The following is a 24,234-nucleotide window of genomic DNA, read 5'->3' on the forward strand; positions in this document are numbered from 1 at the left end:
GCTGACATTCAAAAATCGGTATTCCGATGGAGTTTTGCGATTTTTTTACTTAACGTTAATTTCGATATGTTTCGTTTGTTAAAACATTCGGAGTTATTCCTTTAGCGAATAAAATTATTCTATCCATTTTGTTACAATTCATTTGTAATTGGGCTACTTCGCTTCTTATATTCCAATAATTCGGAGGTAGTTAGGTTATGTTATGTCCTATGTCGGAGGGTGAAAAGTAAGTTAGTTAATTCATTTCCGAATTAAAATTTTGTGTAATGCATTCCTCTGATTTTCTCTTTTATTCCACAGAGCGCTAATAATAAAATATATAACGCTTTAGAATTTATATAATCCGTCGACTATGTAGACATTTAAAACTTATAAACATATTATTTGCTATTAATTTTATATCTTTTAGTGGACTCCTGTTGAACTGCATTTTGTGGTTCTGTTCTAAAGGATTCTTCTATAAGATATTTTTTTCTTATATTCTTCTATAAGATATTTAAGATATTTCTTCTATAAATTCGTATTGTAATATAAGTATTTTGCTGATTATTTAATTTAATTCATGATCAGAAAATGCAACTATGTAGTTAAGTAAAATCAATTTATAAAATGATAATAGTCACCATTAAATCCAAAACATAAGTAGTGTCTCAACAGTAGGGACATGTGTAGAGTAGATCAAATCATTACTGGTCAGTCTTGAAACTAAATGTTAAAACATTAAAATTTAATTGTCAATAATTGTTGATACATTAACTATATTGTCATATTAATTTCGGAATTTTTATTGCAATCTTCAAATTCTACTACAGCTGATCATGGATCCGAATATCTATGCACTAGTATTGGATACCCTAAACAAGGCCACCAGCCAAGACACAGAAGTTTTAAAACCAGCTGAGAAAAAACTGCAGGAATGGGAGATAGAACCAGGATATTATTCTGTCTTATTGGTAATTACTTGTTATATAATATATTTGTGACATATAATATATTTAGTATATATATATATATAGTAATAATGGCTTTTTAAAATAATATTCTGATGAAAAAAAGTATTTACAAATATTTTATATGAATGTCATATAAGAAATGGAAATTATATTATGAGGCAATTATATTAGACTCTCACAAAAACTAGTTAATCAAATAGTTGTTTGATTGTTGATTTAATTGGTGGTTTGATTCAACTACCGATAAAAATTTTGAATTAATAACAACATCAATACTCAATTAAGTACATTGAGTATAGTAAAAATGTGAACAATTAAACATTTTTGAAACGAATGATAACATGTATTGTTATAAATTACAAAGATAACTCTTATTCATTTTTATTGTAGTTATAAATTGTATTAAACTTTTGTAGCTATCTATAAGTATTGTAGTTGTATTCCTTAGTGATAATTCTAATTTCTAATTATTTTATCATGTCTCAGAATGTGCTCACTAACCACTCAATCGATGTGAATGTAAGATGGCTTGCTGTCATGTGCTTCAAGAATGGAGTGGACAGGTACTGGAGGAGGAATGCTCCTAATGCCATTTCAGAGGAAGAAAAACAGAAACTAAAACAGGGCTTGCTAACAACAAGTATTTTAAGTGAACCTGTCTCCCAGATAGCAACACAACAAGCAGTTTTGATATCAAAAATCGCTAGGTGAGTTTTTTTTTGTTCCTTTGGTTCCATATGACACAGTGTCTCTGGGCTGATACTGAAGGCATTGTATTGAATTTATTATAGGAAATAAATAGCCAGTCCAAGTAGCCAAATAGCTAGTAATAGTGTTGATGATTTTTAACACAATAGCACCATATCATAATTGAAGATATATATTTAACTCAAATTTTGATACCCTCACAGTTCCATTTATAATCAGCTGTTTGTTACTGTTGCAAAAAAAAAGCATAACTAGATCAGTTTGAGTTGAATCACTAATTTGATCAAGTTCATTTCGTCTTCTAGGTTTGACTGTCCAGCTAACTGGCCAGATTTAGTTCCAGAGCTAATGGGTGCCATGAAAACTACACAACCTTTGATCCAGCACAGATCTTTGTTAATCTTCCATCATGTAGTCAAGGCTTTGGCTTCTAAAAGATTAGTTGGTGACAGGAAGACATTTCAGGTGAGCTAATACGATAAATAGGAAAACATATTTATTATCAAATATCTTTCATTTAATTACATCTTCTCAAACATTTGTTCTATTTATTAAACAAAAAATACAATGATATTCATTTACTGAACCATTAATGGTTATTTTGTAAATTTATAACTGTATTATTACTGAACAATCACTTAATAATTTTCACATTCAACAACCTGAAGCTAATAATATTTTTTTTTTTTTTTTTTTTTATTGCCCTTGTAGGCAGACGAGCATACGGCCCACCTGATGGTGAGTGGTTACCGTTGCCCATGGACTTCAGCAATGCCAGGGGCAGAACCAAGCCGCTGCCTACCGCTTAATACTCTCCACAAGCCTCGTTTGAAGAAGGACATGTCATAGCGCTCGGGAAACACCGTGGAGGGGAGCTCATTCCATAGCCGGATGGTACGTGGCAAAAAAGATCTCTGGAAACGCACTGTGGATGACCGCAGTGGCTCCAGGTAGTACGGATGAACTCTGATGATGATGATGCCTTATAGAAGGGATGCCACTAATACATACATACAAGAATAAGAATGACAATGAATGACATTAAAGGTGTAAATGAGAAACTGATATTATCCCATCAGATCTTGGCATATGAAACATGGAAAAAAATATGTTATGCTTTAGAGGTCTTATTGAGATGGGTGAGGTGGTGATCGAGTTTTTTTTTTTTTTTATTGCTCTGGTGGGTGGTCTAGCTCACAGCCCACCTGGTGTTAAGTGGTTAATGGAGCCCCTAGATGTCTACAACGTAAATGCGCCACCCACCTTGAGATATAAGTTCTAAGGTCTCAAGTATAGTTACAATGGCTGCCCCACCCTTCCAACTGAAATGCATTATTGCTTCACTGCAGAAATAGGCAGGGTGGTGGTACCCACCAGCGCGGAATCACAAGAGGCCCTATCACCAGTAATTACGCAAATTTTCTTCTATAAGTTTCTTACTTGCTGCCCAAATTTTACCCAAAATGTATGATTCCAGGAATTAACCAACTCAGTGTATTCATTCATATTAAGTCTATGGCACGAGAACACGGAGATATTCTTACGTCAGATCCAAGAAGGGGCCGCCACCGAAATAATTACCGAACATCTAGAGAAGGCCCTCCTGTGTCTTAGGATATTGCGAAAGTTGACAGTGTTCGGTTTCAAAAAGGCGCACGAAAGCCAAGACGCTGTTGCTTTTTTAAACGTAGTATTCGATCGGGCTAAGTCCAGCTTGGAATGTCGTAAGTAGTAATATGAATTTAACATTAAAAAACCACAAGCTCATTAGGGTCGGTTTATACAGAAATAGATGCTACTGAAGCCTACAGACACCACAGTGAGTAGTATTTCTCTTGCACTCAATTGCATTGGATTGCTTACTGATTTATCCCTCAACATATAGATTTATACAGGATGGTGTTGCCACATCTATGTTGCTACGAAATTCACTAAAACCAGTAACTATGCAAATTTATGACTTAAATGTTAATATTGATTATGGATGTAAAATCTAGACATTTGGAAGAAATTGTTATAAATTGACTGGCATTCTAGCAGCTTTTGTAGTTGAGTGCTTTAAAATTTTCTCATATTGTTCACTGCTCGATATAACAAGTTAAAATTATTACAACCAACCCTTAAACATGTTAGGAAGACTCTTAAATAGGTTTTTTTTTTTTTATTGCCTTTGTAGGCAGACGAACATACGGCCCACCTAATGGTGAGTGGTTACCGTCGCCCATGGACTTCAGCAATGCCAAGGGCAGAGCCAAGCTGCTGCCTACCGCTACCGTACCGTACATACGTTACTGTTTTAGTCTTATCACACCTGAAATAACTATTATGTTATACTTTCAGGTAAACTTCTAAAGGGTCGTGGGATCTACTTATTAGAGTTATGCGAAAAATTCATAATACATTTAACCAAAGTAGCGTTAGGAGTATTATTTTTCCACCCGTTTTCCTATGTGCCTTTGATCCGACCGTCTTTAGAATTCGCTTTGTATTATTGCTTCACCGAGCCTGGAATGGCTCTCATATACGAAAGATTCACGATACAGTGTCTTAATATAGTAAAAGGTATATTGCAGTGCATCGAATATAAAGTGCCAAAGGGAACGGAACAGATCAAGGAACCTAGTGAGTAATTTTCCTTATTGTATATTAGTTATTTGATTTAGTAAAGACACTACGTAAAGAAAATTTTAGCAAAATAATAACTCGGGTATTTGAGAGATATCAATATCGATCAGTGAGAAGATGGGATGACGATTAAAAGTTTGCTCTTGAATCTTGAATTAATAACGTAATTGAATGTAAAGAATTAGTTGTGTCGACTAATGCTGCAAACACAGTTATTATTTTTAACAAGTTTTTATTAAGCGAACATATTGCAATTATTGAATTCAAGTAATTCTAAGAAGTATAACTTTTTTAATATTTGGCACCTTATTGCGTCGTCACCATTGTAGGGACACAGTTTGAGTAGCTCATGCGGTTGTACATCGCTTGTTATAGTCAGTCGTACATAGTCCACCCGACACGGCAGACACTTGTGACAATACACGGACTAAAATCGAAACTTACTTGCTTTATTTATAAAGGACAGTTAGCACCTTTAACACGCCTTATAAACCGCACAACCATAATACTATAAAGTTACTGAATCGATTTACTGTTTTTTTTCAGTGACGTTACAAGCGCATCAAACAAAGATGGAAGTGTTGGACGCTAACACCCTCTGTCACATGTGTAGGCACTTAGTGACTCACTATTTCCTGCTCAGTAGCGACGATTTAGCTTTATGGGACGCCGAACCTGAGAGCTTCGCTATCGATGAAGCCGGTGAATCCTGGAAATACAGTCTGAGGGTATGTCCATGTGAATATACACTTTCGGCATTGAGACATATGGTTCGGTATCTAAAGTTTCAACATACCCGATCCTGTAGACCGAATGGTAAACAGTCGACGTCGCTCAAAACACGTCATTACGGATCCTCCCGATCCATTAACGGTGTTTTAGGTACCTCAAGCACCGGTCAGCGACCCTGGCGAATCCGTCGCTTGCGACGAAGGGCTCGACAAGTAAATTAATTGTGTCTTTGGGACACAGCCCACTGGGTTTCTCACCGGATCTTCTCAGTGGGTTGCGTTTCCGATCCGGTGGTAGATTCTGCGAAGCACTGCTCTTGCTAGGGTCAGTGTTAGCATCACTCCAGTTTGACCCCCGTGAGAAATAATCGTTATGGTAATGTTGACTGTCTCTGTCTCCCACCCAGCCGTGCACCGAAGCATTATTCATGGAGCTGTTTCAATTCCGCGAGGTGCTGTCGCCGGAGCTGGTGCGGCTGCTGGCGTCGCTGCAGCACCGGCAGGTGTCGCCCGACGACCTGCCCGCCATACTCAACAAGGACGCCATCTACAACGCTGTCAGGTTGGCCGCCTTCGACTTGTACGATGATGTGAGTTTGTTCTAATCACAATGTAAATTACATAATTTTTTTTTTGACGTTACTACGTCTTATAATTCGATGGAGCCGGCTGCACGCATGACAAAACATGACTCATGCGGCGTTACCTCGCTCTGAGGCGTTCCATTTAAGGCTTAAAGTGCAAGCGAGAGCGCGCAACGAGCGACAAAGAGGCACAATTGGCCTCCGCGTTCGGCAGCGTTCGACGTCTGTCTCTCTCCTACTTGAGTGAGCGATGCATCCGCGTGGACAGCTGCTATACATTATTACATTTACATGTTTTCGTCAAGTATGAAGTTCAGTGGAAAGTGAAAGTGGTGTCAATTGTCCATATAAAATATCCATCAAACAAATAAAATCAAAACTTTCTTTTGAAAAATGAAACCATTCGATCACTATTTTCTTATGACGTTGTCTCGTTCAACTATCGTCAGTAAACCCACTTTACAGACAACCGATATTTTTTTCTACCCATGCTGATAGCCTTGAGAGGCTATTTCAGCTTCACCCTAACGTGTGTAGGTGAGCTCACGGGGCTCAAACCGGAGTGTTGCTAACACTGACCCTAGCAAGAGCAGTGCTTCGCAGAATCTACCACCGGATCGGAAACGAGACCCACTGAGAAGATCCGGCGAGAAACTCAGTGGGCTATGACATAATATGTTTAGCACCTGTAGTACAGTATTATGACTGGCTTGTTGTTAGAATACACAGTGCACATGTTGCACTGACCTTTTTACAAAGATTTTATATTGAAAATCATATTAGCACTGTGCTGCTTTGTTCTAAGGTTTCAAGTATAATATAGTTACAACGGCAGCCCCCCCCTTCAAACCGAAACGCATTACTGTTTCACGGCGGAAATAGGCGGGGCGGTGGTACCTACCCGTGCGGACTCACAAGAGGTCCTACCACCAGTAAAAAATGTAGTATTCGAGATCTGGATATACTGTCTTAATCTTGTGCGTATGTGTGCCTGTGTTTATACCACATACAACAGGATTCTCTACTAGCTTGGGGCTGATGTGGAATAATTAAAGTGGCAGAATAAGCAAAATAATTGTTTTTTTAATGGAAATAATGTGGAATGTTCAACAGAATATGTTTATTTTCTAGGTCGATTTCGATGAGTGGTTCACGAACGTTTTAAGTCAAGAATTGAAAATCAAAGATAATAATTTCAGAATAATAAGAAGGCGGGTCTGTCAGCTCATAGGTGAGTGTGGAATATTTGTGAAAATGGTGCATCTGTTTTTTTTTTTATTCCTACCTAATCTGATAGTCTTGAGAGGCTATATCAGCGTCGCCTTAACTAGTGGATGAGCTCACGGGGCTCAAACCTGACGACGTTGTTAACACGAACCCTAGCAAGAGCAGTGCTTCGCAGAATCTACCACCGGATCGGAAACGCGACCCACTGAGAAGATCCGGCGAGAAACTCAGTGGGCTGGTTTTAGACCCGGCAGTTTGCAAGCTGTTTATTGTGCGTGCACGTCCATCGCAGGTCAGTGGTGCGGCGTGCGCGCGTCCCAGTGCCTGCGGCCCGCGATGTACGAGGCGCTGCTGGCGCCGCTCGCGAGCCGCGACGAGGACGCCGCCGTCAAGCTCGCCGCGGCCGAGGCCCTCCGGAGCACCATAGACGACTTCAACTTTGACGTGGAGCAGTTCGCGCCCTACGCGCCCCACGCTATTGCCGCGCTTTACGAGCTCCTGGTATGTTTTGAAATTATTAATTGTATGAAATTATTAGAGATGAAACGGATATCCGGTAACTATCCGGTATCCGGCCTATCCGGCCATGTTTTCACTATCCGGCTGGATACCGGATAGTAAATCTGTATACTGCCGGATTTCGTATAGTAAAATAAAAAATATATATTCATGGTTAAACAAAAGGCAAATAATACCACAATAGGTTATGGACAACTTTTGTTTTCATAAGCGCACGTCAAAAGTGATTGTTTGATTAATTCGTTTGTTTAATACCTTCGATCAATAATATTATGATCGAAGTTTAATACTCAAAATTAAACAGTGGCAAATTGTGGTGAATGCGACAACACCCGAACGCGCACGAATATTTCTGAAAGGGCCGAATATCCGGCGCTCCGGCCTCGCAGCTTGCCGAATATTCGGTATTCGGTATTCGGCTAAACCACTATCCGTTTCATCTCTAGAAATTATGCATGGTATCAGTAGTTATAAATATTTTATGAACAGATATGAGTAGAAGGGTTATTAAGATAATATCCTGAAAAGCACCCCACGCTTTTTTTTTTTTACAATAAAAGAATTTTTTCTTACCCTATTTTTAATTCAAATTTATTAAAATTTATTTTCTATTTTTCAGTTGGATTTTCTATAAAAGCGTATTTTGTTAGTTTTTTAAACTATTATTTATTTTTCATTTTTTTTATATTGAATTGTCATTTTTCCTTAATAAGTATCCCAAATTTCGAGTTAATCCGACGTTTTGAAGGGGGTCAAAATCATGTTTAAAGATTCTGTTACATACTAACATACATACGTCTGAAGCTAATAAAAGTGTACCTATTGAAAAAAGTTACTTTGCAAGCAATTCTTATCAAAGTTAGAGCCGATCTTCTTCTTCTTTGTCATTTCCTCATTACTGAAGGTAGTGACCACCTTGGTCCAGTTTTTGCTCTAGCTTCCTCCAAGTTGCCTGCATTCGGCCTGCTTAATGGCGCCCGGGACGCTGGTGTTTGTGGCCTCCTTGACCATGTCCGTCCACCTGGTTGGCAATCTTCCTCGACTTCTCTTTCCTTCCACGTGAAAAAAAGAAAGATTAGAATTAAAGTTAAATAGAGAATTCCACTACAATACACCGCGCGGCGCGTGTGCAGGTGGAGTCGGAGGAGTGCGACACCAAGATGCACGTGCTGCACGTGGTGTCGTGCGTGACGGAGCGCTGCGGGGCGGGCGTGGCGCGGGGCGGGGGCGCGGGGTCGCTCACCGCCTACCTGCCGCAGCTGTGGCACCACGCCGCCGCGCACCAGCACAACATGCTGCGGGCCGCCGCACTGTCCGCCCTCGTGCACCTGCTCAAGGTACGTCCCCTCTACCGTCGGCTAAAATTATCCTTACTACTATATTTGACGAATCATTTGCATCTTTGTATTTTACGGTAGGCAGCGACTTGGCTCTGCCCCTGGAATTGCTGAAGTCCATGGGCGACGGTAACCACTCACCATCAGGTGGGCCGTATGCTCGTCTGCCTACAAAGGCAATAAAAAAAATTTAAAATGTGATCTTGAACAATTTTCATAAAAAAATAATATATGTGTGCAATTCAGTAGAAATGAAACCTTCAAAAATTAAAATACATTTGTCCTAAATTCTTTGAAGTATTCTTTGAAGGAGACGATTATATTCAAATAAATCTGTATTGACATATCAATAAAATTTTTTTGTCCAAATGTACAGATTGCCACCTTTGATAATAGACGACTCGTATATCAGTATAGATTATAAATAATATTTTTTAGTATGAGGTAGCGCCCTCTGTGAATTTATTTTTTAACTTCACGTATAGTCCTAAATTAAAATTCACTACAAGAGGTTTCATACACACGTTAGTATTAAAAAAATCTCATAGATGGCGCTGTATTAAAAAAACTATGGATTTATTTTTTCGTTTCATCGAGTTTGAAATCGCAACGATTCTAAAGAACTTAAAAAATTCAACTTGACGCGTGAGATTGAGTGAGTTAAGTTGAAGTTACTCGTGGCCCTTACTGCTGCTGCACAAAAAAGGCACATCCAGTTTCCTACTTGCCTAAAGCGGCCTCGGTAACTTAGTGTTTACTTAAAAATATGTTATTGTCCAGGCGCTGGGCGATTGCACACTGACCATTAGACCGTGGATCCTGAGCGTCGTCAACGAGTCCACGCGGCTGTCGGAGCCGGCGCACGTGTACTTGTTGGAGGACGCCCTGGAACTGTGGCTCGCCGTGCTGGAGACGTCCACCAGCGCCGACCCCGCCACGATACAGCTCGCCGAGAACTTGTACCCCATCATAGGTACGTGGTCATGCCGACGGACTGCTCCCACCAAGAGGACCCCATCTGCTGTCCATTTTAACCTGTGACGTCGAGATACATGGTGGTAGGACCTCTTGTGAGTCCCCACGGGTAGGTACTACCACCCTGCCTATTTCTGCCGTGAAGCAGTAATACGTTTCGGTTTGAAAGGTGGGGCAGCCGTTGTAACTATACTGAGACCTTAGAACTCATATCTCAAGAGGGGTTGTGAGCTCGTCCACTCAACTATGCAATGAGCTCACCTACTAGTTAAGGTGAAATAGCCTTCCAAGGCTATCAGGAAGGAAAAAAAACCGATGTTTGTTAACAAAGTTACTACATACAAGGTTAAGTTGTAGGATGCCGTCGTACAATTGTGCCCCAGCCAGTCCGATGTCCGTCGTTACAGAGCAATCGACGGAGCACCACCGCATCGTGGTGTACATAATGCAGGCGTACTCGCTGCTGTGCCCCGAGGAGTTCCTGCTGGGCGCCGGCGGCCGCTGCCTGTCGCTGCTGGACGACATGATGGCCGACATGAGGTCCGACGGCGTGCTCTCCGTGCTCAAGATGGCCGAGATATGCCTCAGCGTCACGCTACCGGAGAGGAACACGTTCCTCGGGGTCAAGGTCGTCTGGCCCATACTCATCAGAGTCATTCAGTGAGTTTTATTTATTTATTGCTTAAATGGTTACTGGAGCCCTTAGATATCTACAACGTAAATGCGCCACCCACCTTGAGATATAAGTTCTAAGGTCTCAGTATAGTTACAATGGCTGCCCCACCCTTCAAACCGAAACGCATTACTGCTTCACGGCAGATATAGGCAGGGTGGTGGTAGCACCAGTGATTGCGCAAATTATAATTTTGCGGGTTTGATTTTTATTACACGATGTTATTATTTCACTGTGGAAGTAAATCGTGAACATTTAGTGAGTACGTATTTCATTACAAAAATTGGTATCCGCCTGAGATTCGAACACCGGTGCACCGCTACATACGAATGCACTGGACGTCTTATCTTTTAGGCCACGACGACTTCAACCTATTATACCTTATTAACCAACGAATCCAAAAACCTATTATAACTTCCCCATATAAAGGCAAGTCACGATCCACACACTTAGTATAGTGTTTCAGGAAATTTGCATCATGATTGATGACCTTAGTTATTAAAAAATAAAAAAAATAATATTAAATATTAATTGTGATTGTTATATACAAATTAAAAATAAATTAGTTTGGAAAAGCAAGCTCTTTGTCTATACAGGGTTATACGGTTACCGACGCTTGTAGTCGCCGTGACGCCACCGGACCTGGCACTTGAGGTCGACGTCTCACGTGTGTTGTAACAGTAGCTATCAGACATCCGAACTTTTATACCGTAGGTAGCTTTGATAAATAAGTATAACAAATACTTATTGATTCATGACAAAATGGCGTGCAAAACAAGATGGCGGAATATCTATAGTCGATAGCTTACTTTTGAAGTGTCCATCTTGTAATGTGATGATTCTTTAGTTTACTTTGGTCGGCACTACGTGATATAAAATTGTTTCTTTAAAAACAAGCTTATTATTTTGCATTTTTTAAATATTATCCTTATGTTCTCAACCTCTACAACAATATTAAATAAATTTCCATCATGTATTAAAATTGGCAAATGTCTAAAGATATGGTTTGAATAACATTATTTTAGTTGTCTGATGGAATGCGACGACCTGCCCATGGTGCTATCCGTGCGCCTGTGCCTGGTCTCCCGCGTCATACTGCGGTCCACGGACCTGTTCTACAAGGCGGTGCAGGAGGCGTCCAACGGCTACGTGGAATACGATTCGGACCCAGACAAAGTGCTCAACAGACTGCTGCACGTCTGGACGGAAAAAATGAATCTGGTCACTCAAGTCGAGAGGTGGAAGGTGGTTGGTGAGTTGGTCGTATATTGTTTAGCATCACCATCAGCCCACTGGACTCCTCCTAGGTTGAAGGCGTCGTGGCCTAAAGGATAAGACGTCCGGCGCATTATTCATGTTGAGCGATGCACCGGTGTTCGAATCTCAGGCGGGTACCAATTTTTCTAATGAAATACGTACTCAACAAATGTTTACGATTGGCTTCCACGGTGAAGGAATAACATCGTGTAATAAAAATCAAACCCGCAAAATTATAATTTGCGTAATTACTGGTGGTGGGACCTGTTGTGAGTCCGCGCGAGTAGGTACCACCGCCCTGCCTATTTCTGCCGTGAAGCAGTAATGCGTTTCGGTTTGAAGGGTGGGGCAGCCGTTGTAACTATACCGAGACCTTAGAACTTATATCACAAGGTGGGTGGCGCATTTACGTTGTAGATGTCTATGGGCTCCAGTAACCACTTAACACCAGGTGGGCTGTGAGCTCGTCCACTCATCTAAGCAATAAAAAAAAGATTCGCCTGCCTGCGCTGTTCGCATCCAATGGATGGCGATCTTCAGTAGATCGGTCCACCTCAAAGGAGCCCTACCGTATCACACGTTATGTCTTCCACAGGCGTCCAGCGCCACTTCAATTTCGACAACCATCTATCATTAACGCCCTGAAATTAAAGTGTTGTGCAAAATAGTGTCGTCACATAACGCGTTAGGGTGACAACAATTTAGGGTGACACTGTGTTGTCAACGTCTTTAGTAATTCTGTCAAACACAAATGACGTCACGCACGTGGCGTCACTGCGGCTAAGGGACCGTTCACATAGACCGGCTCTGAGAGGAGATCAGTTTTTTATCACGTTGGAAACAGAGTTTTGTGTAGTTGTAGTAAAGTTTGTTTTTGCATGTGCATTTTTTTTTGTCATTAAGAATGCTTGAACGCGCTGTGTGTGAACTAATAAGAGGAGTCGATCGGCTTTCGGATCTCTTCCAGCCGGTCTATGTGAAATAGTTGGCGGCTCCGCTCCGGCCAATTCCAAACGATCCGGTCTGTGTCAAAAGAATAAATAATAGTTTAAAAAAACTAACAAAATATGCTTTTATAGAAAATCCACCAAAAAAAATTATTTTTTATTGTTTAGTTGGATTTTCTAAAAAAACTTATTTTGTTAGTTTTTTTAAACTTTTTCTGTTTTTAATTTTTTAGTTGGATTTAAATTTTTTAAATTTTATTTCTAATTTTGAATTCTCCTCGGTCCTTAATAAGTATACCAAATTTCGAGTTAATCCGACGTTTTGAAGGGGGTCAAAATCATGTTCAAAGATTCCGTTACAAACATACATACGTCTGAAGCTAATAAAAGCGTATTAAAAAAGCGGTCCGATGCTCTCCGAGCCTGTCGGTGTGAACGGACCCTATTAGTTGAAACGTTTGTGTCCTCGTTGATTCGTTCGTGGGAATTTTGTTTATATCCAAAAAATTCTGGACATTGCTACTATATTCCGTAAACTTCTCGAGCGACCTCTAAGCCCGCTTGGTTTTAACTATTCATTGTAATAAATATTCAGTGTAATAATAAATAAATAAATTGTATAGTGTAACCGCTGTCGCACCTTTTGAACCAGAACGCATTACTGCTTCGCTTTGAATACGCGACAAGTATCTATGTAATTAAAGGTGCATTTTATTTGGTATTATTAGCATCAGCAGTTTGATATTTTTAATTGAGTTTCAATTATGTGCACTCCATTAAAATAGCTGTTTTTTATCATTAAATAGCGTCTGAAAAGCTGCAAAAAAATCGTTTAAACCATATAACTTTTCACCCTTCGATTTGTTGTACAATGTCACTTGAAGTATCATCGTAGAGCAATATCTGCTTAAACGATTGTAGTTATGGTATTTGATTTTTATTCAAGGTCTGGGTCTGGCGGCGTTATTGACGACGCAGAACGCAGTCGTCCTGCAGTGGTTCCCAGCGATCCTGCTGAACCTGACCGAAGTACTCAATGACGTCATGAAAACCGAGAACAACGCTTACGTGGAGTGAGTCACTATTGTTTATGAGAATTAAAAAAAAATGCCGGTTATACTAGAGATGAAAAGAGCCTGATATACTAGAGATAGACAAACGGTGAAAGAAGAAAGGAGATGATCCGTACTGACCGCATCGGTTGTGTATATCGATATTGTTCCTAACCCTGAAATGAACTTGTGGCGACTCACTTATCCGCCACTACTTGGGCAACCGCCTTACGATTCACCAAAATCGCTGTCGCTTGTGATTTTGGGCCGGGCGGTAGAAATTAAGCGTATGCATAGGAATCTTTTTTTCTTCCCTACCTATGCTGATAGTCTTGAGAGGCTATTTCAGCTTCGTCCTAACATGTAGGTGAGCTCACGGGGCTCAAATCGGAGTGTTGCTAGCACTGGCCCTAGCAAAAGCAGCGCTTTGCAGAATCTACCACCGGATCGGAAACGCGACCCACTAAGAAGATTCGGCGAGAAACTCAGTGGGCTATGTCTGTGAGTTTATGGAATCTTCGGAACCCCTTCACAGTTTTAGTAGTTTTAATGTATGCACCGACAACTGGGATAGACGTGGGATTAAGAATTAGCGAGCTAGAGTTAGTAGGAGTTAAAGAGGTGCGAGTCACATTCTTGTGACTTTCAATGGAATTACCAATAGTGTCTATTCAACTAATATTGTATTTTATGCCTAAGGTTTTAGGCATAAAAGCAAGCATCTAAAATTATCGGTGTCCCTTCCTCGTCCCTCGAATTTAGGTGCAGACTTCCACACTTTCAGTTCATCATCATTACATAGTATAAAACAAAGTCGCTTTCTCTGTCCCTATATACCTACGTAAATGTATGCTTAAATCTTTAAAACTACGCAACGGATTTTGATGCTGTTTTTTTTAATAGATAGAGTGATTGAAGAGGAAGGTTTATATGTATAATAAGATCCATTAAATAGTGGAGAAATCAATAATGGATTAGTTTTCGAAGCGAAGCGAGGGCGGGTCGCTAGTATTTGAACAAATTCTGATTTATGTATTCGAAAAAAATTATTTTAACACGTGTTGTTTGTTTATTGCAGTAGCCTGCTGGCCCCGCCCGGGTCGCGGCCGGCGTCGCCGCTGGAGGGCCGCGGGGGCGCGGGGCGGTGGGGCGCGGGCGGCGCGGGGGCGGCGGGCGGCGCGCCGTGCCCGCACGACGTGCGTCGCCGCGCGCTGGCGGACGCGCACCCCGCGCACGTGCTGGACCTCAGGGCCGTCACGCACCACCAGGTGAGCGAGCCGCGCCACCGCCTACTGACTTACATCTTTTTTTTCCTTTTTTTCCGCGTACCTAAGATTGAGAGACCATATCAGCGTCACCGGGCGAGTAGGTGAGCTCATGGGGCCTAAACCTAACGATGATGTTGTAACGAACCCTAGCAAAAGCCGTGCTTCGCAGAATCTATCGCCGTGACTTACTTTTATTATTTTTTATTATTGCTTAGATGGGTGGACGAGCTCACGGCCCACCTGACGTTAAATGGTTATCAGAGCCTACTGACATCTACAACGTAAATGCGCCACCCACCTTGAGATATAAGTTCTAAGGTTTCTGTATAGTTACAACGGTACTGCTTTATGGCAGAAATAGACAGGGTGGTGGTACCTACCTGGTGTATAAGCTGATAGGATACACGATTATAAGCCGCTTAAAGTATAAAACTAATTTTCCTAAATTTTTTCGTTACCGCACTTCAATTCTAAAGGTGATAATTATATGTATATTCATTTAATAAATAAGTATTTCGATCAATGTTCTGGTCAAGTGCTGGCAAGTAAATAGTGGAATATATTAGAAGAATTAAAACACAAATTTATACCCCAGAGTCGAAATATACTATAGTTTTCACGGAAACGCTGGTCACCGCCTGAGGTATGTGAGCGGCAGGGCGGGAGAGGTAGACAAACGTCAAGCTAACTCAGTCTGCCGTCGACCACCGCGGCGGTCACACGATTGAGTTGCTCTTGCCAGTTTATTCCAAACATACACGAGATAAAATATCCTAAGATGGGTCCACCAATTACACGACCAGTGTAAAATTTAATTCACAATGTGCACAGTTTTTTTCTCAAGCGTAATGAGAATTGTAGATGAAGGAAATTCGAATCGGCAAACATCGGAAAACCAAAATTTACTTCTCTACGAAAACCTAAAGAAACGACATGGGGAGTTACGAAGCAAAATTCATCAATTTTTATTGATAATAAAATCAAAATTGATAAATATATTTTTTTATAATGTACTATAACGGTGATAGTGTTTTCTGTTTCCTTATTAAGAAATGTTAATTTGCTTATAAAATTGTTTTGTTTCGTAAATAATAAAATATAATAAACACTTGAATATTATGCATAGATTTAGTAAATTTTGTGTTAGAATTAATATAAAAATAAGTTAAATTTTCGCATGCATAAACAGGCGAAATATATGAAACTATGTCCTATATCCACAATATCTTGTAAACTATATTTCTGGCGAATAAAGATTTTCTTCTTCTTCTTCTTCTTCTTTGTTTAACCAGGAAATAGAAAAGTACAATATTACAATTAGGTACCCATTACATTAATTCTAAGTTCTGTTATTCTGAGATTTATCTGCACTTAATATAATATCGTGTGCGTCTTGTCAATCGCGCGCTCCCTCGTCTCACCCCGCCACATGCCTCAGGAGGTGACTAGCGCTTCCGCGCGCACTATAATAGATATGTTTATTGTAAATATTTCCAGCTGGAGACGCTGAAGAGTCAGGTCGGCGCGGAGACGTTCCAGCGGCTGCTGCAGTCGGCGGATCCGGAGACGCTGCAGCAGCTCCGCGAGTACGTGCCGCTGTGAGCGCCGCCCCACTACTGGACGACTGCTGAAAGGATATTTGGCTTAAGCGACAATTTTTTTAATGGCTTAAATAGGTGGACGAGCTCACAGTCCACCTGGCATTAAGTGGTTACTGGAGCCCATGGACATCTACAACGTAAATACGCCACCCATCTTGAGATATAAGTTCTAAGGTCTCAGTATAGTTACAACGACTGCCTCACCCCTTAAGCCGATACGCATTACTGCGTCCGGCAGAAATAAGCAGGGCGGTGGTACCTACTCGCGCGGATTCACAAAACGTTCTAACACCCCATTAATAAACTCCATTGAACACTTGTTACGCGACATTTATCTTTGTAATTAAAGGTCCATTTTATTTGGTAGTTTAAGTTAATTAAGTTTATCTCATTCAGATAGCTTAAGTTTTTTTTTATTATGATCTTTTTTTTCCAAATTTGAAACTGTAAATGGCTCTCCGGTGAAGTTGCAGAAATGTCGCTTAAACTATGACGCCTCGATATATAAACGAAGTAATTGAAGAGATAATTTTTTTGTTGAGGGTTCGAGGGGGTAACGCACTGTCTCTTTCCCGCAAAGCTAGTGCTCGTAACGTGTGACGTCATACCTTGCTATACCGTGTTGTCCGTGTTACATACATATGTCTGACATTCGTCAATTATGATATTTGAATAGTTTTTTTTTTTTTTTTTGTTTGTAGAAAAGAATTAATCAGTCGACTTGCTTATCATAAGTTTTGAAATTTTTTCTTTTGTTAAAATTTGTATTTATTTGTTGTTTATCGAAGACGAAATTACCGATCGGTCCATAGACACCAACGATACATGCAGCACAGTTATGCGACTATAAAGTAAACGCTTGAATTTGACGGAGAATGGATTTTGAACTTTGAGTGAATTGTCGATATGGCCGATAGTTGTACGAATTGCATCCAATTTGAATAGCGCAGCTGGGCTCGCGGTGTGTTGTTGTGTGGTTGCTGGAGCCCACGGGCATCATTACGTTACGTCGCCCGTCTACACGCCGCGTGAGGTGTCCTTGTAGCCGTAGGTTGCTATAATAACGGTTACAGACCATACATTGGCGGTTTCACCGCGCGCGGACTGTTGCCGGCCTGTGCTAAGGGTCCGTTCACACCGACCGGCTCGGAGAGCATCGTCCCGCTTTTTTTCTTTTCACACAGACCGGATCCTATACGTTTGGAATTGACCGGAGCCGAGCCGCCAACTATTTCACATAGACCGGCTGGAAGAGATCTGAAAGCCCATCGGCTCCTCATATTAGTTAACATGCAGCGCGTTCAAGCATTCTTAATGATAAAAAAGTGCACATGCAAAAATAAACTTTACTACAATTACACAAAACTCACTTTCCAACGTGATAAAAATCTGCCCTCCTCTTCGAGCTGGTCAGTGTGAACGGACCCTGATGCTCGCGTTAGAAAGAGATAGAACACACCAGACCGGCGCACACTTCCTTGTTTTGACACGAATTTGGAACGCGTTTCTTGACGTAGTCTCGGATTCTTCGAATAAGATGACTAAAAAAGTCGAAACAACCACCATTTTACTGAGACTATATTTCATCCCAATTGATTAAAAGTCTCAAATAAATCAACTTCATCTTATGTCACTTAACAATTGAAGATTTTGTTAATAAACTTGATACTGGCAACAATGACGTCGCAAGAAGCCGATTCCCATACTTAAAAAAAAAGAAGAGGGATAATTCGTAACGCATGCTTTGATCGCGATTCGTATTTTGCGGTCGACCATATTGCGTGACTTATTAAGCTTTGTTGCTTTATTTGAATTTACATCGAATGAATTTAAGTCTTTTATGTTCAAGTTGTCGTTATGTTAATGACGTGATTAGGTTTCAAAATAATACAGCCTAATGATAAACGTTTTTTTTTTACAATTAACGGCTTATACTAAATATAATTCTCAACTAGACGAGACTTTTTAAGTTCTGCTTAATTGTCGGTAAATTGTATATTTGAAATGGAATTTTGTGTTTTGAGATTTTCCATGGATGTGTTAATACGTTAAATCTAAAAGGAATTCGGTGATTTTCTTTGTTTTTTTTTTGTTTAATTAAATTGACGATCTTATACTTCCGTTGTTTGGAAATATATCTAATTATACTGTGGTAATAATATAGATAGACTAATGTATATAAATCGAAGAAAAATAAGAACGCCCTAAACCAGTGATTCTCAACCACTGTGCCGCGGCACTTTTGTGTGCCGCCAAATTTCAAAAGTGTGCCGCCTAATTTTGCAAATACGTATATAATAATGTTAATATTATTAAATTATATCATTTAAAAAGAAAATATTTTTAACATGAATATATATTTAAATCCACAAAGAAATAAATTATTTTATTATTTGCTTTGCAACGCGGTTTTTCTTAGTGCCAAATTATGATGAAGCGGCGTGCATAGCAATAGGAATATGTCTCAAGTCGGCGCACACTTGCCACTTCTGCGTACAAAACGTGTTGTTTTAGTGATACTTGGGATTCACAAGGTGTTGCATAGTAGTTACTGCACCTTTTCTTTCGTTAAAATTGGCAAATGTATGTGATTCGGTAGAAAGTAAATAATTTTTATCGTTTTCTTTGTGTGCCGCCAATTTTTGAAATCGTTAAATATGTGTCGCAACAAAAAAAAGGTTGAGAATCACTGCCCTAAACACTTACAGTAATGTAAAGGGCGTTAGTATCTTATGTCTTTTACCAATCTTTATACGACACAAATAAGCTAACCTAAGCTTTATGTCTAATGTTAAAAATAGTGTCACCAAATTTCATTCTTCAAACGAGGCTTGTGGAGATTATTAAGCGATAGGCACGGGCTTGGCTCTGCTCCTGGCATTGGCTGAAGTCCATGGGCGACGGTAATCACTCACCAACAGGTGGGCCGTGCGCTCGTCTGCCTACAAGGGCAATAAAAAAAACATCTGGCATAATAATTGTAAAATTTTATTTTATTATCCACCAATTTGCATTAGGACAACGTGCGTGGATTAAGGCCTAAATCCCTCTCAGTTCTCTTGTTAGAAGAGAGGAGATCCGTGCCCAGCAGTGGAACACAAATGGGTTGCTATAATAATGTTGAATCTGTGCTTATATATAGAGCGTGTGTGATATTATTTAGGGTGATAATTATAAACAAGACACGACAGTTTGCAACCTGTTTATAGTGTCGTCGACTTGACACAGACTGAACTAAACTAAGCCCGCCACGATAATATTTTTTGTTTTTTTTTAATGCGTACATGGGTGGACGAGCTCACAGCCCACCTGGTGTTAAGTAGTTACTGGAGCTCATAGACGTCTACAACGTAAATGCGCCACCCACCTTGAGATACAAGTTCTAAGGTATCAAGTATAGCTACAACGCCTACCCTACCCGTCAAACCGAAACGCATTACTGCTTCACGGCAGAAATAGGCAGGGCGGTGGTACCTACCCGCGCGGACTCACAAGTGGCCCTACCACCAGTAAAAACTGTAAATGTTAAGTGTAAAGTAAAATGTTATTTGAGGTTTTTACAAATAATCATTGGTCATTGGTTGTCATTGGTTGTCAAGTGTTGACATCGGAGAAAACCCTCACATTTTAGAGTGACGTCACTTACGTTGTGTTAACTTTTAGCTTCCGTAGCAACTTAATAATGGTCGTGAGCTAGTCACCATAAAAATGGGGTTATAATAATATAAATAAAACACCAGAGCAAGCTAATGTTTTCCATGCACCAGGCTACGGAACCTTCAATGCTAACAGTCTTTATCCGATGACGAACATACAGCACGTAAATAGATTTCAATAATAAATGATTTACTGCGATCTTATGAGCGATTCGGAAATTCTAATTGTGCATGTCAGAAAAACAAACTTAACTCTGCGGAGGAAATAATTTATCCCTTATACGTTAAATACGTAAAGGTCGATGCGTCACCTGCAAATGTAAGTTTGTAAATTACAAAAGTTTTTTTTTTGTTTTTTGACCGGCGCGGCGGCTTTGAGAAAATGTGATCAATCTGACTTTTAAATTTATTGTAAAATTAAAAAAATTATCTCAAATTAACAATTGACATTAAGATTTATTCCTCAATTATAATCATTCGTAATTAAGTCAAGTAAATAAATAAAAAATCATTGCAATTTCAATACCACGTCACCGTAAAGGAATAACATCGTATTTACTGGTGGTAGGACGTCTTGTGAGTCCGCGCGGGTGGGTACCACCACCCTGCCTATTTCTGCCGTGAAGCAGTAATGCGTTTCGGTTTGAAGAGTGGGGCAGCTGTTGTACTGTAAAACTGAGACCTTAGAACTGATTTCTTAAGATAGGTGGATAGACTCGGGTAACAATTTAACATCATGTGGGTCGTGAATCCGTCGACCAATTTAACGGTAGGCAGCGGCTTGGCTCTACCTCTGGTATTGCTGAGGTCCATGGGCGACGGTAACTACTCACTATTAGGTGGGCCGTATGCTCGTCTGCCTACAAGGGCATAAAAAAAACGTCTGTCCCACCACTTTGCACCAAAAAGGATAACTGTATTGCTCTAAAAATTCACAAGACAGCGACACATTTTCCACAACATGCTCCACTACCAGAAATAAAGCCCCTTAGGCTAAGAATGAATGCGTAGGGGAAGAAATAATGGCATAGGTCGGTCATCGCCAATTGAATTTTATTTCCCAAATATTTCATCATTCGCTTTCTCGCTCGACTGTACCTTCACCTGTTTCGATTAAGTCGAAAGAAAATTACGATCGAGAATAAATTGAATGGAAGTTCGTAAACGTTTATTTATTTTTAATTGTACATAAGACGGTTTCTAATAAAATAATAGACCTCTGTGCTTAGCGCGAGTTTTTTAACTTCTCGATCGCGTAAAAGTTAACTTGGATTTGTATGGAGTTGAAACAGCGCCCCTAGCGGCAAACGTAGTGTTACGAATGTAAAAAACTCGCACTAAGCACACTGTGAAGACATCGACGATTAATGTTCTACCGATTAACACATTGACTGCCGTGTAGGTTACCGGTGTCCTACGCGGCGCACTAAAGTAATTATGTGGATTTCTGTTACTAAGCGCCTCGATTGTCTAACTTCGCCTTCTTTTGTTTGTTAATGTACGTTTTAGACACTTAGGTCTCTTAGAAATAGATTTATTCTCAGTATCTTCGGACTGTCTATTGAATATTCCGGCTCCCTTAGTAAGAAGATCGAAGAGAGAAATCGACATAATTACTTCAGTGCGCCGCGTAGGACACCGGTGACTTACACGGCAGTCAAAGGGTTAATCACGACGGAAACGTACCCGAGTACGAAAGTTAATGAAAAATAATGCATTAATGTTTATTTTGTAAATTTTGTGGTCCTCTATGAAAAATGTAAGAAATATGTAATTAAAAAAAAAATTATAATAATATAGATAACCTTATTTAATTAAAGTATATTTAAAAATAACGTTAAAACGCGTTATGAACTTTTGCCATGATCGCACTGTATGTGTTATGTTATAAAATAAATACATTTTTGATTTACTTCGCCACTGGATGATACCTTTTAAGGAGAATGCCATGTATCACAACATTTCATATCTGACCGATGCACTAAATGAAGACGTATCGATTTATTTTAACAAGTTTAAATTTTGTTTATTACAAATACAAATCATACATTTTGTTTATTATAAAAATAATTTTGTTTAAATTTTGTTTATTACAAGTAAATACGGAATTCGAGAAAGGTATAATGATATAAGAAGGACGCGGTTGGTTTTGAATTGAAACTAAATTTTGTAATAAAACTTATTGTAATACGTTTTCCATTGCGGCTTCGAACAGAGCTCTGAGTACTCTTGCTTGCGGCAATAAAGTCTTGAAGGCGAAAATCGCTATAGAGGAAAGTATATCTTTTATGTGTATACGGTAATTTTTTTCTGTAAAATTAAATTTCTCATTTATGTGTATTCGATATAAATTATAATAACAAAAAAAAATAATTAAGATATATGTTTCGATGAATTGCAGAGAAAATTTGTCTATTGTTTGATTAAAAAAAAAGCAATACATAATTAATGTAATTCGATTTGTTATAAAAACGCTTGAGACATTCTATGAATTGATTCGTAATATTGTATGTAACCGAAACAGGATATTGTGTCCTATACTTATGAAAAGTTAAAACATCTTTTATCTTCATAATAAAGATGCCTAATAAATAAATGTAACAAGACTTTTCATTTCCTTGTCCTCCTAAATTTAACTAACATAGTATTGGTATCGATTTTTTGGTAAATTTATTGCATTATTTGAGGCTTCACAGCCCGACGTACGCATGAGATTGTCGTCAACCGTTTTAATCACCGACGAGCATACCCGATTCTGTGGTCCGAACGGTAAACCGTCGAGGTCGCCCTGAACACGTCTTTACGGTATCCTCCCGATCCATTAACGGTGCTTTTAGGCACCACAAGCACCGGTCACCGTCCTTGTCAAACCCGTCGCTTGCGACCAACAGCTCGACGAGTAAATTAAACCATAGACACAGCCCACTGAGTTTCTCGCCAGATCTTCTCAGTGGGTTGCGTTTCAGATCCGGTGGTAGATTCTGCAAAGCACTGCTCTTACTAGGGCCATTGTTAGCAACACCGCTGGTTTGAGCCCTTAGAGCTCACTTACACGCTAGGGTAACGCTGATATAGCCTCTCAAGGCTATCAGCATAGGTAGGAAAAAAAACTCGACGAGATAAGATTGCATGCAGTGTATCAAAACGACCCGGAACAACCTGCGACACCAATAAACATTATTTGAATAGTTTTTAAAGCAGTTTTAAAGGTAAAAAAAACATTATAATCGCGCCGCTCCGACCGAAGCGTGTGACCTGCGCACGTGGTACGTGCGATTATTTGTCGTTTAAACCCAATCTCTTATATTTTCATAGAAACTGTACGAATGAATATAGGTGGAGGTCGCGCAGCAAAATGTTAGTAGGTCCGTATTTAACTTCAGCACTCGACAATACTATATCGGATTTTTTATCCACTTGAATACAAGGGCTTCAAGAGAATCCAACAGCTTAAGAACAAATGATAAGTGATTTAAAGTTTAAGCAAATACTGAAATTCATTGATAGATAAAATATTGCCGCGCTGCAAAACGTTAACTGTTTGATAGACTGCTAGGAAAAAAAAGCTCTCCAAAACATTGAAAAAAACAGAAGAAATACTTGTGTTTCTTTAAAAAAATGTCAAATCTTCAAATCAGTCTTGGCGTCCAAAATGCTGGGAGTCCTCAACAGAGCGAAGCGGTACTTCACGCCTGGACAAAGACTTTTGCTTTATAAAGCACAAGTCCGGCCTCTCGTGGAGTACTGCTCCCATCTCTGGGCAGAGGCTCCCAAATACCAGCTTCTTCTATTTGACTCCATACAGAAGAGGGCCGTTCGGATTGTCGATAATCCCATTCTCACCGATCGTTTGGAATCTCTGGGTCTGCGGAGGGACTTCGGTTCCCTCTGTATTTTGTACCGAATGTTCCATGGGGAGTGCTCTGAGGAATTGTTCGAGATGATACCGACATCTCATTTTTACCATCGCACCGCCTGCCACCGGTGTAAAGTTCATCCATACTACCTGGAGCCACTACGTTCAAGTGCGTTTCCAGAGCTCTTTTGCCTCGTATCATCCGGCTATGGAATGAGCTCCCCTCCTTGGTGTTTCCCGAGCGCTATGACTTGTTCTTCTTCAA

General features: G+C 39.9%; 1 protein-coding gene across 1 annotated transcript; it reads left to right on the top strand.

The window, feature by feature from the left end:
• The first annotated feature begins 4 nt into the window (after positions 1 to 4).
• LOC101744982 (importin-11) lies at positions 5 to 22,717 on the top strand. The gene is made up of 17 exons (XM_021347628.3): positions 5 to 226; positions 813 to 953; positions 1,440 to 1,660; positions 1,967 to 2,126; positions 3,139 to 3,385; positions 4,002 to 4,283; positions 4,833 to 5,014; positions 5,425 to 5,607; positions 6,733 to 6,832; positions 7,121 to 7,329; positions 8,481 to 8,684; positions 9,465 to 9,657; positions 10,067 to 10,319; positions 11,358 to 11,584; positions 13,483 to 13,609; positions 14,667 to 14,856; positions 16,354 to 22,717. Exons 2-17 carry the CDS (start codon positions 819 to 821, stop codon positions 16,456 to 16,458), a joined length of 3,018 nt encoding a protein of 1,005 aa, XP_021203303.2. The 5' UTR covers positions 5 to 226; positions 813 to 818; the 3' UTR covers positions 16,459 to 22,717.
• Positions 22,718 to 24,234: the final 1,517 nt, after the last annotated feature.

This window comes from Bombyx mori, chromosome 21, assembly GCF_030269925.1.
Source record: "Bombyx mori chromosome 21, ASM3026992v2".
In the NCBI taxonomy this organism is placed as follows: Eukaryota; Metazoa; Arthropoda; class Insecta; order Lepidoptera; family Bombycidae; genus Bombyx; species Bombyx mori.

Excerpts from the sequence above, each read along its gene's own strand:
- LOC101744982 (XM_021347628.3), top strand. The coding sequence starts at position 819 with ATGGATCCGAATATCTATGCACTAGTATTGGATACCCTAAACAAGGCC. Across the intron at positions 954-1,439 it reads GATATTATTCTGTCTTATTG|AATGTGCTCACTAACCACTC; the intron begins GTAATTACTTGT and ends ATCATGTCTCAG. Across the intron at positions 4,284-4,832 it reads GGAACAGATCAAGGAACCTA|TGACGTTACAAGCGCATCAA; the intron begins GTGAGTAATTTT and ends GTTTTTTTTCAG.